Source organism: Mobula hypostoma, chromosome 14, assembly GCF_963921235.1.
Source record: "Mobula hypostoma chromosome 14, sMobHyp1.1, whole genome shotgun sequence".
NCBI lineage: Eukaryota > Metazoa > Chordata > Chondrichthyes > Myliobatiformes > Myliobatidae > Mobula > Mobula hypostoma.
The window spans coordinates 20,179,485-20,194,479 of record NC_086110.1 but is presented as its reverse complement, the minus strand read 5'-3'; the positions used below and the strand labels follow the sequence as shown (position 1 = coordinate 20,194,479).

General features: G+C 42.3%; 1 protein-coding gene across 1 annotated transcript in view; it reads left to right on the top strand.

Moving 5' to 3' along the window:
- Window positions 1-14,311, top strand: part of LOC134356600 (palmitoyltransferase ZDHHC1-like) — a 30,369-nt gene extending 16,058 nt beyond the window's left edge. Inside the window, exons 5-10 of the mRNA XM_063067559.1 lie at window positions 298-453; window positions 3,514-3,614; window positions 6,234-6,304; window positions 7,517-7,637; window positions 9,567-9,663; window positions 13,843-14,311. Coding sequence (XP_062923629.1) covers window positions 298-453; window positions 3,514-3,614; window positions 6,234-6,304; window positions 7,517-7,637; window positions 9,567-9,663; window positions 13,843-14,231 — 935 coding nt within the window. The 3' untranslated portion in view covers window positions 14,232-14,311. The remainder of the gene's footprint in view (window positions 1-297; window positions 454-3,513; window positions 3,615-6,233; window positions 6,305-7,516; window positions 7,638-9,566; window positions 9,664-13,842) is intronic.
- The last annotated feature ends 684 nt before the right edge of the window (window positions 14,312-14,995 follow it).

The following is a 14,995-nucleotide window of genomic DNA, read 5'->3' as shown; positions in this document are numbered from 1 at the left end:
AAATGTTTGAAAACGTTAACGTTATGTTTGTGGAAATATGGATAAAAGGACATGCATTGCAGATCAAGTTTGTATAGTTTTATACCCCAAGCACATTTCACGAAAGAAACAATGAGGGCTTTTATCCAGTTTAAGTCCTTTAATGGAATCAGGCAGGCTGAATATCAATAGATTGTTCAGAGCAATTACTGCTCTGAATCTTCAGCATTATACCTCGAACCTTTAAATGAAGGGTAGATTGGGAGAGATCTGGTGGAACTTAAATCCAGTTTAAATTTGTACTCTTTATTCCAACAGCGGTAAATGATGCAAATACCTGGCTCGCATTTCTGCCATATTTTTCCGTTCGTATAAACGCACCTACTCTTCTTGTTCTCGCTGTGGTCACTATTGGACTAAGTCTGATTGCACTGATACTTTTGTGCTACCTTCTGTTCTTCCACTTCTACCTCAGTAAGTAATGTACGAAATGTTTGCTCCAGTTTTAACATCAGTAAGATTCACCGCTAGTATTGTTTTTTCTAAAAGAAATTAAGGCCTCTTTAAATTATGTCTTAAAGATTCTGTTACAAGCAAATGATTATTTAAAAGTTGAACTTGATCAATTCTCTACTATGGGAAGTATCTACTTTGACAGATCATAGAAATTATGACAGATGATAAAATAGGCTTGGCATACAGTATTTACACAGTCAAGCAAACTAATCCTACTTTTCCAATAGAGAACTCCATTTTTTTTTACTAAAACGTTGGTTGTCCTGGACTGTTCCTTGTAATTATCAGCACCAAGATAGTGCTCCATCGTTTTAGTTTTACCACTTCTGTTCTGCTTCAAGGGTGCAGACCTCAAACCTTGCATTTCTTTACATTTATTCTCATGAAATAATTGAAAGGAAGACGGGCACTTTGTTAACCTCACCCAGAGGGCAGCATAAATGTAATATTTAATTGGATTACTAATCTAGATGAATGGCAGGGTGGAGAAACGTCTCTACCAAAGCAGGTGTAGGACGCTCCTTGCCTCTGCTGATCTACAGGTCATCCTTGGGCAAGGTGTAGCACCTGCTTAGCACCCCCCCAACCCAAGACCAGCGTGACATGAAGGCATGGGAGCAGTGATGGAAGGTTATATGAGCAGCTGGTGCGTATCATGTCCCGGTTATGCGACCGCTGACACCAGGCAATCTCTGAAGAATATTGATAATGGTTGGGGTCATCTGTCTTGTAAAGACACTGCCCAGAAGGCAATGGCAAACCATGTCTGTAGAAAAATCTACCAAGAACAATTGTGGTCATAGACAAACCATGATGCCACAGGTCATACGACACAGTACAGAATAAATGAACTAGCAAACTAATCTAGAAGCCTGATGCCTGAACAAACACAGTTAATCATTCCTGATTCTGACAGGACAGGTTCAAAATTTGGAAACGATTCAAAGAAAGTAGAAATGAAGGTAAATAGAAATGGCCTTTGCACTTCTCATCCACATTCAATTGACCGACAGATCACTTGCGTCTCATAGTTCTGTGGCTCTTGGTTGTATTCAGATTGCAAAGCCAATTCATTATTAGCAAAGTGGACATTCTGAGATTGAGTTTTTTCAAATAAAGAAATTAATATATTATAGAAATCAAAATATAGTAATTGAAGACAATAAGACACAGAAGCAGAATTCGGTCATTCAGCCAATGAGTCTGCTTGCCTTTGTATCATCACTGATTTATTTTCCATCTCAACCCTATTTTCTTGCTTTCTTCCCATAACCTTTGATGCCCCGACTAATCAAGAACCATCAAACTACACTTTAAATATATCCATCTGGTGAGGCTACCTACCCAGAAGGAATATGAGTTGTTGCTTCTCCAGTCTGAGAGTGGCCTCATGACAGTCTGTGAGGCCATGGTCTGACATTTCAGAATGGGAATGGGAAGTCAAATTGAAATGTGTGCCCACGGGGAAATCCCAACTTTTGTGGCAGACGGAGCAACAGTGCTCATCAAGTGGCCACCCAACCTACATCGGCTCTCACCAATGTAGAGGGGGCGTCACCAGATACAGTAGATGACCCTGACAGATTTGCAGGTGAAATGTCGCCTCACTTGGAAGGACTGTTTGGGACCCTAAATGGAGGTGAGGGAGGGGCAAGTATAGAACTGGTCATGCTTGCAGGGATAAGTGCCAGGAAGAAGATGAGTGGGGACGAGTAAGTGCCCCAGGGAGTCATGGAGAGTTGGGAGAGGTAAAGATGTGCCTAGTGCTCGGATCGTGTTGAAGAGGGCAGAAGTTAGGGAGAATGATGTGATGGATATGGAAAATCAGATGTTTTTTGTACCATCTTTTACAGCCTTGGGTTATAACTTGAAGACAATTGAATAATTCTAGATTGCAGTAGCTGTGGTAATGAAAGAAATACAAGTTTTATTTCAGAAAGGTTGTTGGATCCAACCTGATGACATGGGCATTAATTTCTCTAACCTATGGTAATTTCTTCTGCTCTCCCATCCCTCTTGCATTCCCCAATCTGGCTCCCCGCTGCCCCTTCTTTTCTCCTCACCTGCCCATTACTTCCCTCTGGTGTCTTTCCTCCTTTCCTTTCTCCCATGGTCCACTGCCCTCTCCGATCAGACTCCGTTTGCCTTTACCTCTTCCATGTATCACCTCCCACCTCTTTGTCTATCATTACCCTTCCCCAACCCATTTACTCTCTCCCTCCCCTTGTTTCACCTATCATCCCCCACCACCTTATTCTGGTGTCTCCCCCCCCCCGCCCCACTTCTAATCCTGATGAAGAGTCTCAGCCTGAAACAGCAACTGTCTATTCTACTCCATTGAATACTGCCTGGCCTGCTGACTTCCTCCAGCATTTATGTACGTTGTTCTAGATTTTCAGCACCTGCAGAATCTCTTCTGTGTTTCTGATTTACTGATGGCTCATATGTTTTGCCTGTGTTTCTTCTGTCCATTAAATTAAGGCCAGAGGTACCTTCTTGTTTTTCAAGATATACCGCATGCACGTGTGCCAATTCTCCAGCCATAAGCATATAACCAGAAAATATCTTGCTAATATTCTGCCTAATTGTGTTTTTTATATGAAAGCAATGTGCTTGGCAATTCAGAAAGCAGGCTTTAAGAATAATTGCAAAAACAGTGCATTGCATCTAAAACCACTGATATATCACATAGTAGCAAAAATGAACATTTTAGCGTTTATCAGATAAACTTCTCAATGTTTTCTTGATAAAAGTAGGTTCTAATGGTGTTCAGCATTAAAAAATACATTTTGATTTTCTTTCTAAAGTGTCAAAAGCTTTTAAAACATTTTACATGTATTTTTCAGTTTGCTATCTTAATAAATTTTACTTCTAAATTTGTTTTTCATTTATGTCTAAAGCCCAGCACTAACATCCAAAATGAACTTAATAGTATTACTCGTTTTGCAAGACATCGTTAGAGATTCAGTGTAGAATATGCAGGCGGCACATAACTTGGACATGTTCTTTCTCTGACAGTGTGGAACCGACTAAGCACTTACGAATACCTACTTCTGTACTCTCGACGTCGAAGGTCAGAAAATGATGATGTAGAAGCTCCACGATTGAGACCTATTCAGGTAGCAAGGTGCCAGTGTTCTATAAATGATATGTGCATTTTATAACTTCTGATACTGTCCTGTGCCTGTTCAGAAAACCTTGCTTATGTTCTCGGGTTAAGCTGATTAAGATATTGACACTGGATTGTGAATCATGAAAGAGTGGCAGAAACAGGAAGAATTTTGTATGTAGAGAAATGAATAGAAGTTAATAGATTCTAACTATTAAACTTACAAGGGTTGGAAGTTAGGATATAAATAGTCTAGGAAGATTTGAGTAACAGTGAAAAAACAGTAACGTGGCGGTCTACTAAACATTGAGACATGGTGCTAGGAAACATGAAAACGTACAGTACATCTGTGCTCCAGTTATGGACAATGAGGAAGGTTGTCCAATGATTCAGCAGGATCTTAACCAATCAGGAGTGTTCTCAGAGAAATGATGGCTGGAGCTTCATCTGGACCAGTGTGAGGTGCTACACTTTGGGAGTTTGCACGTAAGATGAAGGGATAGAGTTTCTGGGAGGATTGATGTACTGAGGGATTTTGGAGGAGGTCCATAGCTCCCTAAAAGTAGCACCTATGGTGCGAAGGTGATAGAGCAGGCAGGACAGATTTCCCGTCGTCGGCAGTGGTGCTCAGTGTACAAGAGGGGAAGTCACTTTGCAGCTGGTCTGCTACAATTTGGAGAATTGTGTGCAGGTCTGCTTGCCTCATTACAAGAAAGATGTAGAGGCTTTGAACAGGGTACAGATAAGTTCACCAGGATGTTGTCTGGATTAAAGAGATCAGCTATAAGGAGAGGATGAACAAGCTTGGACTAGGGAAGACCTGACTGAAGTATATGGTCTGAATGGAATGATGTGTTGGGACGGCACTGAAGCAAAAATGTTGCATTGTATCTCAGTACATGGGACAATCATAAACCGATTTCCAATGTAAACTTGTCAAGCACAGATAATCTAGACAGTCAGAAGCATAAGGGAGTGTACGGTTGCTGGAAATCCTGAACAACACACAAAGTTCTGGAGGAACTCAATAGGTCAGGTGGCAGCTGTAGAAGGAATTAAACAGTCAACATTTCAGGCCAAGACCCTTCAACAGTCTTTGTTTCGGGGTGGAAATGTTAAATGCTAAGAGGGATAGCTTTAAGGTGATGGTAGGGGTGGGGGAGGAGAGTTCGAAAGAGTTTACATGGCAAGTTTCTTGTACAGTGGTGAGATCAGCACTGGGCTTGTGGTTGAATAATAAATTGAAGAGATGTTGACTGAGGAATGATTAGAGGAATTCTCCTTTTATGTCAGGGTATCTCTATTGTCTTAAAGATATTTTCAAAGTATCTTTTGTTGGTACTTTTGAGCGCGTAGATCAAATCTCCCTCACATAGCACCCCTTCCTCCAGTATTGCACTGATTACTGTCCAAGTTTATTTTGACAAAATTGATAATAAGATCACTCACCATTATATTCCTGAAATTACTTTAAATATGAAAATGTTTCCAAAGACGGGAGAGTGAAAGTCACTAACCACTGATGAAGACGTGAATTCGATAAAATAATAGATCAGTTCGTTTCTGCTCATTATGGATGAACTTCAAGAGTTGATGGAAAAGGCACCAGCTGATGAAAGGTGGTCAGTGGTGTTTTAACTAATTCTATTTTGTGAGAAAAGAACATGAATTTCTAACAGGTTTCAAAGGGTGTTGATAAGTTGCTATGTAAGAGATGTAAGAAAATCCCTAACTCACTCTTCCTTCAGTTAGTCCTGACGAAGGGTCTCGGCCTGAAACGTCGACTGCACCTCTTCCTAGAGATGCTGCCTGGCCTGCTGCGTTCACCAGCAACTTTTATGTGTGTTGCATGTAAGAGATGTGTTGATCTTGGGAAAATAGCCGGGTAAATTTGTTGCTTTTTAGATTTGCTTAGTATGTGTACAGGTATTAGTGTCCCACAGTATCAATGCTGAGACTTTTTTTTATACGAGCGTTGGTGTAAGTGAAGATGATAAAAGCTTGTTAATGGCCATATAAGGACCATGTTAAGAAAAGCTTTTAGCATATCTTTGGCTGAAATTATATGTTGTACTTTTATTTTCAGTTTTTGGCCATTGATAAAGCAGTTACTGGTTCTGAACTTGATATTTAATTTTCAAATATTGACAGTTATGTTCCAGTATAACAATTTGAGTTGGACAAATTACTCCATTTAATCCATTTCTAAAGAGAATGACTCGGTGAGAATTCAGTTTCAAGGGTAAATATTCTTTCATCTGGACAAGTTGCACCCAATGTCAGCCGTCCAAACATGTGCATCTTCCAGCAGAGCTTCTTCAGATTGACAGTTTCGCTTTGAGCTTCGCAGGCTTGGTTAATGACTTTACAACTGCGTACCAATCCTAGCGTTATATTTATCATTAAACCATAAACAAAACTGAAATTCTGCCATTTTTACCTTTAATTGTATAATCATTAACCTTCAGTTGTACTGATGAAAAGTTTTGCTTCCATCCCGAGAGATCAGCTTATTGGCAAAAATGTGTGTTTCTACTTGGGCCACTGTGAAAGAAGCATGTCTTTAGTGAAGATTGTATTTTTAAAAAAACAGAAGCTCAAATGGTATGGTAACCTGTCTGTTTTCCAGAGGATAAAAAACATGGCATCTCGTCGAAAGGGTAGTGTTCACGTTCACTTTGAAAGCACCTCAACAAATGGGTCAGTAACAAATGAATAATTCCTCATTTTAACTTTTCTCAGCATCCAAAGCTAAATTAATAATCATTTTAAAAGAAGTGTTAGAATAAGTGTATAAAATAGTATTATGTTAATTTACAACATTAAATCAAATCAATTCAAATTAGTTTGATGGCGGAGGAGAGGGAAGTATTCCTGAAACATTGAGTCTGTGTCTTTAGGCTCCTGTGCCTCCTCCTGGATAGTAGTAATGAGAAGAGGGCATGTCCTGGGTGATGGGAACCCTTAATGATGGATGTCTCCTTTCTGAGGCATCACGTTTTGAAGATATCCTTGATGCTGGGGAGGTGAGTGCCACATGATGGAGCTGGCTGAGTTTGCAGTATTCGACAGCTCTTTTCCATCCTGTGTGGTGGCCCCTCCATTCAACCATATACCACCAAGTTGATTCTTAACATACAATATTCATTTATACCACAATGTAGCATCTTAATTTGCTCACATTATCTAACTATAACCCTGCACTAGTTGTATTATTGAAATTGGGTGTATAATTTTACAACAAAGTATTATTTTAAATAGGTTTGTTGGAATTCAAATATATTTAAATCTGAGGACATGTTTATAGTGAATGCCCGAGTTGGTATACAGTACATGATAGTCCTTAGATAAATATTGGTACTGGACCAGGAAGCAGATATAATTTCTTTTAATTTGGAGGTGTTAGGGGTTTTCTGCAATCAAAATCAGTTATGAAAAATATACGGGGAACCATGGTAGAGTGTAGAAGAACTGATTTTGTTCTGTTTCCTAAGTGCTTGAGATTTTGTGTACATCAGAAGAACAATACAGTGAGATACCTAAATGGGGCGTGATAGAAATAGCAAGATAGACTTTTGTCGATGGGAAGAGAGAAAACTCAGAAACCAACCTGTTAGCCTAACATCAGTAGTTGGGAAAATGCTGGACTCTATAATAAAGCTTGTGATACCAAGACTCAGAAATAATAATAATATTGAACAAAGTCAACAGCAAAAGAATGCTTGACTGATGTCTGCATATCAGTAAAGTTAGACCAGACACAGGATTACAGGTGTGTATAGATAACTATCAGACAACAAGGTGAATTTATCTGTCGTTTCTCTCTTTACTAGTGTGAAGAATCTTGCACCTCACCACTGACTGTCTGTACCCCATTTTGTTTTACTTTGTATCCTGTCGTCTGTTTCACAGGTCAGGATCAGAGAATCACGGGGATGGCTTCAGGACAGAGGATGAAACTTTGCCAGCAGTTCCTTCTAATCATAAACAAGTCAAGATAAAGAAGATTTTGCAGATAAAGAAGATTTCGCAGGTAAAGGAGGCTGATGCACAGGACATTGAAAGTAATTGTAATTGATGAATTCAAGATCGATCTTCAGAGATATTGATTAGGATCAGGTTTATTATCACTAGCATGTGTTGTCAAATTTGTTCACTTAGCAGCAGTTCAATGCAATATATAACAGAACAAGAAAAAATAATAAAATAATAATAAATAAATAAATTACAGTATACGTATGTTGAATAGATTAAAAATTGTCCAAAAAACAAATAATCTGTATTTTAAAAAAGTGAGGTCGTGTTCGCGGGTTCAATGTCCATTTAGGTCTCGGATAGCAGAGGGGAAGAAGCTGTTCCTGAATCGCTGTTCCTGTGCGCCTTCAGGCTTCTGTACCTCCTACCTTATGGTAATGGTGAGAAAAGGGCATGCCCTGGGTGCTGGAGGTCCTTAATAATGGACACTACCTTTCTGAAACACCGCTCCTTGAAGATGTCCTGGTTACTTTGTAGGCTAGTACCCAAGATGGAGCTGACTAGATTTACAACCCTCTGCAGCTTCTGTCAGTCCTGTGCTGTAGCATCCCCCTACCCACCGTATCAGACAGTGATGCAGCCTGTCAGAATCCTCTCCATGGTACATCTATAGAAGTTTTTGAGGGTATCTGTTGACACACCAAATCTCTTCAGACTCCTGATGAAGCATAGTCGCAGTCTTGCTGTCTTTATAACTACATCGATATGGGACCAGGTTAGATCCTCAGAGATCTTGACACCCAGGAACCTGAAACTGCTCACTCTCCCCACTTCTGATCCCTCCTCCATGAGGATTGAAGTTATGTTGTGCTGACTTCCCCTTTCTAAAGTCCACATTTAATCCTTGGTCTTACTGATGTTGAGTGCAAGGTTGTTGTCACACCCCCTTCATCAGCATCTGAAATTCTGCCAACGGTAGTTGTGTCTGCAGCAGATTTATAGCTGGGATTTGAGTTGTGCTTGGTCACACACAGTTGTGTGTGTAGAGAGAGTGAGCACCTGTCCCTGAAGTGCTCCAGTTTTGATTTTCATTGAGGTAGAAATGTTATTTCTGATCTGCACAGACTGTGGTCTCTTGGTGAGGAAGTTGCAGGGGGAGGTACAGAGGCCCAAGTTTTGGAGTTTGTTCATTAGAACAGTAAGTGCGATAACATTGAGCGCTGAGCCATAATCAATAAACAGTAGCCTGAGGTAGGTATTGCTATTGTACCAAGAGCCAGTGAAATTGCATCTGCTGTAGACCTATTGTGGTGATAGGCCAATTGTACTGGATCCAGATCCTTGCTGAGGCAGGAGTTGGTTCTAGCCATGACCAAGCTCTCAAAGCGCTTCATCACAGTAAATGTGAGTGTCAGTGGGTGATAGTCATTGAGGCAGCTCACTCTGCTCTTCTTGAACATTGCTGTGATTATCACCCTTTTGTAGCTTGAACCAGTTTGACTTTTCTCCTCTGACCTCTCTCGTTAACAAGATGTTTTTGCCTGCAGACCTGCTGCTCACTGTATGCTTATTGTGTTTTGCACCATTCTCTGTAAATTCTAGGGACTGTTGTGTGCGAAAATCTCAGGGGATTAGCAGTTTCTGAAATGCTCAAACCACCTCATCTGGCACCAACAATCGTTCCATGGTCAAGGTGACTTAAATCACATTTCTTGCCCATTCTGATGTTTGGCCTTGACAACAACTGAATCTCTTGACCATGTCTGCATGCTTTTATGCATTGAGTTGTTGCCACACGATTGGCTGATTAGATATTTGTATTTACAAGCTGGTGTACAGATGTATCTAATAAAGCGCCTACTGGATGTAATTAAAGTAGTACTTTGCATGTGAACAGCTCTGTCGGTTTCTGAATGCAATGTATATATCCTTCTGGCAGAGTTTTACATTCGATGAATAACTGATATTAATCTTTCTGTCGTTGAAGAAAAAACGAAGACGTCAAATGGCTGCAGGTAGAATTAGACACAAGGCTGCAATCCGCACCACTAAAGGACCGTTTCCACGTTCTCAACTACCACCAGGTAAGGATTAGATAGCTATTACCTAAAGTAAAGTTTTTAAAAACGTTTGTACTTAGAATAAATTGAAGGAATTGTGATTTTCTAAATTTTCTAAATTTGAAATGAACTAATCTATTTATCAAAAGAAAAACAATTGTTTAAATGGTGTCAACATATTGCAACAAAGCTAATGTAAAATTCTATTGATTTTAGTTAATAGATACCTAAAGCATCATATTTACTGCACTTTATTTCAGTCTTCTGAAATATATTCAGCTGTTTGAGTCATGTTGATAATCATCTCGTGCTGAATTACTCAACTAGTTTCTTTCCCTGTACTTTTACTGACCTTCATCCACTGTAGATCAGGGGCGGGGTGTGAGAAATCACTCTGGCTCCCCACGTTCCAGATAGTCCCTTCCCTTGTACTTGTGCCATATTCTCCCACCCACTGCTGGAAGCTTTTCTATCGTGGCCACTTCCTCCTCGGGGTTCTGGGGCATTCCTGATCGTTCTAATTGTAGGTGATCTTTGAGGCGAGGGTCTGTTTCTCAGGCTCTGTCAACCTTGAGTTGGTACAGCCAGCTTCCCCCGTAGGGTGTAGGTTGGTTTTAAGAGGCAGTTTTGTTTCTTCAAAGGTCTATTCATCCTCTTAATCAGCCCTGATGCTTGGGCAGTAATGGAGCATGTGATACACCTTTGCTAGTGGCCCAGTCTTTCAGGCTCTTGTTATTTAGAGATACAGTGTAGAACAGGCCCTCTGGCCCAGCAAGCTACACCAGCCAGCAACCCACCTATTTAACACCAGCTTAATCACAGGACGATTTACAATGACCAATTAACCTGCTGACTGGTACCTCTTTAGATTGTGGGAGGAAACCAGAGCCCCCCCTGTCCTGCAAAATGAGACCCGTTATCCCATTGTATTTCTTGTGGGTCCCCATAACAACGGATCGACTTCTGCCATCCCTTCAGTGTATGGTCCTGATCAGACTGGAGTACGTCTCGGCCATGGAGAGCAAGTATTTACGTCGTCGCTGCTGTGGTATCCATCTGCCATATTAGGGCTGAACCAGTTTCCCTTTTAGTGGGGTGGGGGTAGTGGTCTTTTAGGGAGAGCTGTCCCTTTAACCTGCTGGTAAATGAAGCATGTAGCGACAGCTTCCTTCGTTATGTCCACGGGTTGCAAGCCCATTCAGTCGTGTCAAGTGACCAGCCGTGTTCCTTTTCCCCAGGCACTCAGCAAGGTTCATTAGGCTATACTCTTATTCTCCTTTCGTTTAGGAAACCCTATCTCACTTAACAGAGTGACTTCCTTAGTCAAGAGGCTGTCACTAATGCTTTTCATCAACATGTGGGAGAATACCTTCATAAATAGGGGCATCAGAGCTTAAAAATTCAACATAACCCCTCTGTACAAAAGATCACATCTGAAGTATAGCATCCAGTTTTGGTTACTGTACTGGGGAAAATATGTGAAGGCCTTCGAAGGCAAAGAAAAGATTTATTGGAAAATTTCCAGGAATGAGTGATTTTTGCTTCAAGATTAGATAGGAGAAGCTGGAGTCATTTTCCTTACACTAAAGAAGATTGACTGGACATTTGATGGAGTTGTACACAATGATGATCTGTTGGACATTTGATGGAGCTGTACAGGATAATGACCCGTTAGACATTTGAATGACCTGTACAAGATAATGACCCGTTGGACATTTGATTGACCTGTATAGGATAATGACCCGTTGGACATTTGATTGACCTGTACAGGATAATGACCCGTTGGACATTTGATTGACCTGTACAGGATAATGATCCGTTGGACATTTGATCGAGCTGTACAAGACTATAACCCGTTTGACATTTGATTGACCTGTACAGGATAATGACCCATTGGACATTTGAAAAGGAGAAAGTCAGGCCAGGAATTCTTTGGGCTTCATCAAGTGTACAGATAACAAAAAAAGAGGTTTGAGTGGTAGAGCCTTGGCAAGGATGAGGGGATGTCCATAAATAGAGGGGAATACAGGAGATCTTACTAATGGCATGCACAAGACCAGTCTATTAATTTTGAGAAAGTTTAGGATCAAGAGAAGTTGTCAAGTGGTAAAAGTGGGTATCATTTGTGTATAAGCTGAGGCTGTCATTTCAAATAATGTTGTCAAGAAGATGCACATAGAGAGAGAAGGGGGAGATGCGATCACCAGAGGTAACGGTGCAAATGATGCAAGTGCTGTACAAAATTCTGCTGATGGCAGTCTGGTGAGAGCAGGTGAATGTGATTCCATTCATCCAGAAAACACTGAATAGATAGAGGAAAAGGAAAGTGAGATCGACATTGAAGGTTGCAGACAAGTTGGGAAGGAAGGATAGAAGTTCTTGTTTCAATCAAATCGAATGATAGTAGTGATCAGAACTTTAGCAATAGTGTGGCACAGGTGGGAATTTGATTTGGTGGATAGTGAGATCTGAGTGAGATCGACAGAGATGTAGGAAGCCCAAATATCCTCATAAACCTTGTAAAGGAAAGGGCAATTGGAGCTGAGGTGTTCTACAAAGAAAGAGTGAGGGACTTGTAATTATGACTATCATATTTTAATGAAAGAGCGTGGTACCTGAGTGACCAGAACTATCCACAAAAGACCAGCACTAGAAGCAGGAGGGGTGATTCCGTATTTATTAGTTTACTGCAAATAAAATCAGAGTGGGGGGTGTGCTGGGGTCCCACACAACCAGGTTCAGAGTGGGGAGGTGCGCTGGGGTCCCACACAACCAGGTTCAGAGTGGGGGGGGGTGCGCTGGGGTCGCACACCACCAGCTTCACAGTGGGGGGTGCACTGGGGTCCCACACCACCAGGTTCACAGTGGGGTGTGCGCTGGGGTCCCACACCACCAGGTTCAGAGTGGGGGGGTGCGCGGAGGTCCCACACCACCAGGTTCACAGTGGGAGGTGCGCTGGGGTCCCACACCACCAGGTTCAGAGTGGGGGGGGTGCGCTGAGGTCCCACACCACCAGGTTCAGAGTGGGTGGTGCGCTGGGGTCCCACACCACCAGGTTCACAGTGGGAGATGTGCTGGGGTCCCACACCACCAGGTTCACAGTGGGAGGTGCTCTGGGGTCCCACACCACCAGGTTCACAGTGGTGGGGGGTGCACTGGGGTCTCACACCACCAGGTTCAGAGTGGGGGGGTGCACTGGGGTCCCACACCACCAGGTTCAGAGTGGGTGGGGTGCACTGGGGTCCCACACCACCCAGTTCACAGTGGGAGGTGCGCTAGGGTCTCACACCACCAGGTTCATAGTGGGGTTGCGCTGGGGTCCCACACCACCAGGTTCATAGTGGGGGGTGCGCTGGGGTCCCACACCACCAGGTTCACAGTGGGGGGTGCGCTGGGGTCCCACACCACCAGGTTCACAGTGGGGGGTGGGCTGGTGTCCCACACCACCAGGTTCAGAGTGGGGGGGTGTGGGCTGGGGTCCCACACCACCAGGTTCACAGTGGGGGGTGCGCTTTGGTCCCACACCACCAGGTTCAGAGTGGGGGCGGGTGGGCTGGGGTCCCACACCACCAGGTTCACAGTCGGGAGTGGGTTGGGGTCCCACACCACCACGTTCACAGTGGGGGGTGCGCTGGGTCCCACACCATCAGGTTCAGAGTTTTGAGAAATAAGATATGGAGGATTAGGTGGGGTGGAGGGCCCAGGTGGGCAGAGGCATGAGCATATGACCCACATACCCATCCCTGACTATCATTATCCCCGGGCCTGACCATAATCATGCCAATTCCTGAAGTTAAAGCTGTCATGTGACATCCTTCAGCTTTTCAGCCATATTCTATATCAGAACAAGCACAGTTTTCGTGCAGGATTTCTGCTGGTGTTTGAGAACTTTGCGATGATTTGTCCCATTAATATGATGAACTGAACACCGAGGCTTTGGGCCGACTCGGGGCTGCTCTGGAGATTTGGATCAGGGACTCAGTTTGGTTCAGAATGCTGTTGTTGTTGCTTCCATTGTTTCCATGATTTGTGTTATTTTTTTCTCTGGTGGTTGGTCTTTATTTTTTTCAATTGGGTTCTTTCGGTTTTGTCTCTTTGTGGCTGCCTGCAAGCAGACAATTCTCAAGATTGTATTATTTATACATTCTTTGATGATAAATGTACTTTGAATCTTTAATTCCACTTGCTTCTTCCATTCCACAGCTCTTGCGGCTACTTTTCAGACTTCAGTGCTCTCGCTCCAAACCTTCCCATCGATGGATTATCTGTCTGCGTTATCAATGAGCACTGTCCGCTCCGTGCGGGCTGCAGGACCTCCAGTTGAGTACCATTCAGATTCTGCAGAGTCCATGAATGAAATCCCGGTGGCCCAGACAAGACTAGGCAGTGCAGCCGTGGCCATGCAGACCAGCACAACCTTCCACAACACAGAGGACTCCTTTGGAAATTCCCTTCAGACTGCGATTTCCGAAGAGCGCCATGAGAAAACACCAGATCAGCCAACTACAGGCAAAACATCGAACGGCTTGGATCCAAGAGATCCGCCTGTGAATGACAGGCACAAGAGTGATGAAATGCCTCTTCCTGAATAAGGATAGGGCCTAAACCTGGATCTGTGAACCGGAGACCGTCCAGATTCTTTCCCCATGTCAAGGATAACTTGGCTGAAAAAGCAAACACAGCATCTGAGTGAATGTCATGTTCAATTGGTTTCAAGGTACGCATGTTAAAGCTGGGTCCCAGTGTTGGTTAACGATGGTGCAACTGCAGGAAGTGGTTTGTGATACTACAGATCCATTGTGGACTAAAGTTGCTCATGACTTTGGAATTTAAATTAGCAAATTGTTCATTGTGACAATCTGAGGGAGAAAAGAAAACACCATCTAACAGCTTCTTTACAACACTTTTCCTAAAACCATAGCATTTATTTTGTGTGGCCTTGGCAATCTTTTAATGGCAATGTGACATTTCTCTTGTTTTATTGCGATTTTATTGGTATGTTATTTAATAGCTAAACTCTTAAGTGCCAGAAGTATTAGATAATCGGTATAATTTTCATTTTATTTATTAAGACTACAACATTGTTTCTGTACTAAAATAAACTGCTTTAAAATATACATACCTCGTGAAGTTTATTTAAATATTACTGCAGAATACCTACATCATTAAAATGTCATGTCGTATGCACATCATTATGGTTATTTCCTCCTCTTGTTTTTTATTAAGCCTCCACACTGGAAGACCAATTTAACACCTTCGTCTCCTTACCACACACTGAAACCTTTTCCTCTGAACTCACGTTAGCAGAGATTAGTATTGCTCCATCACAAATGATTGTGCAGCTCAACAGAAAGGC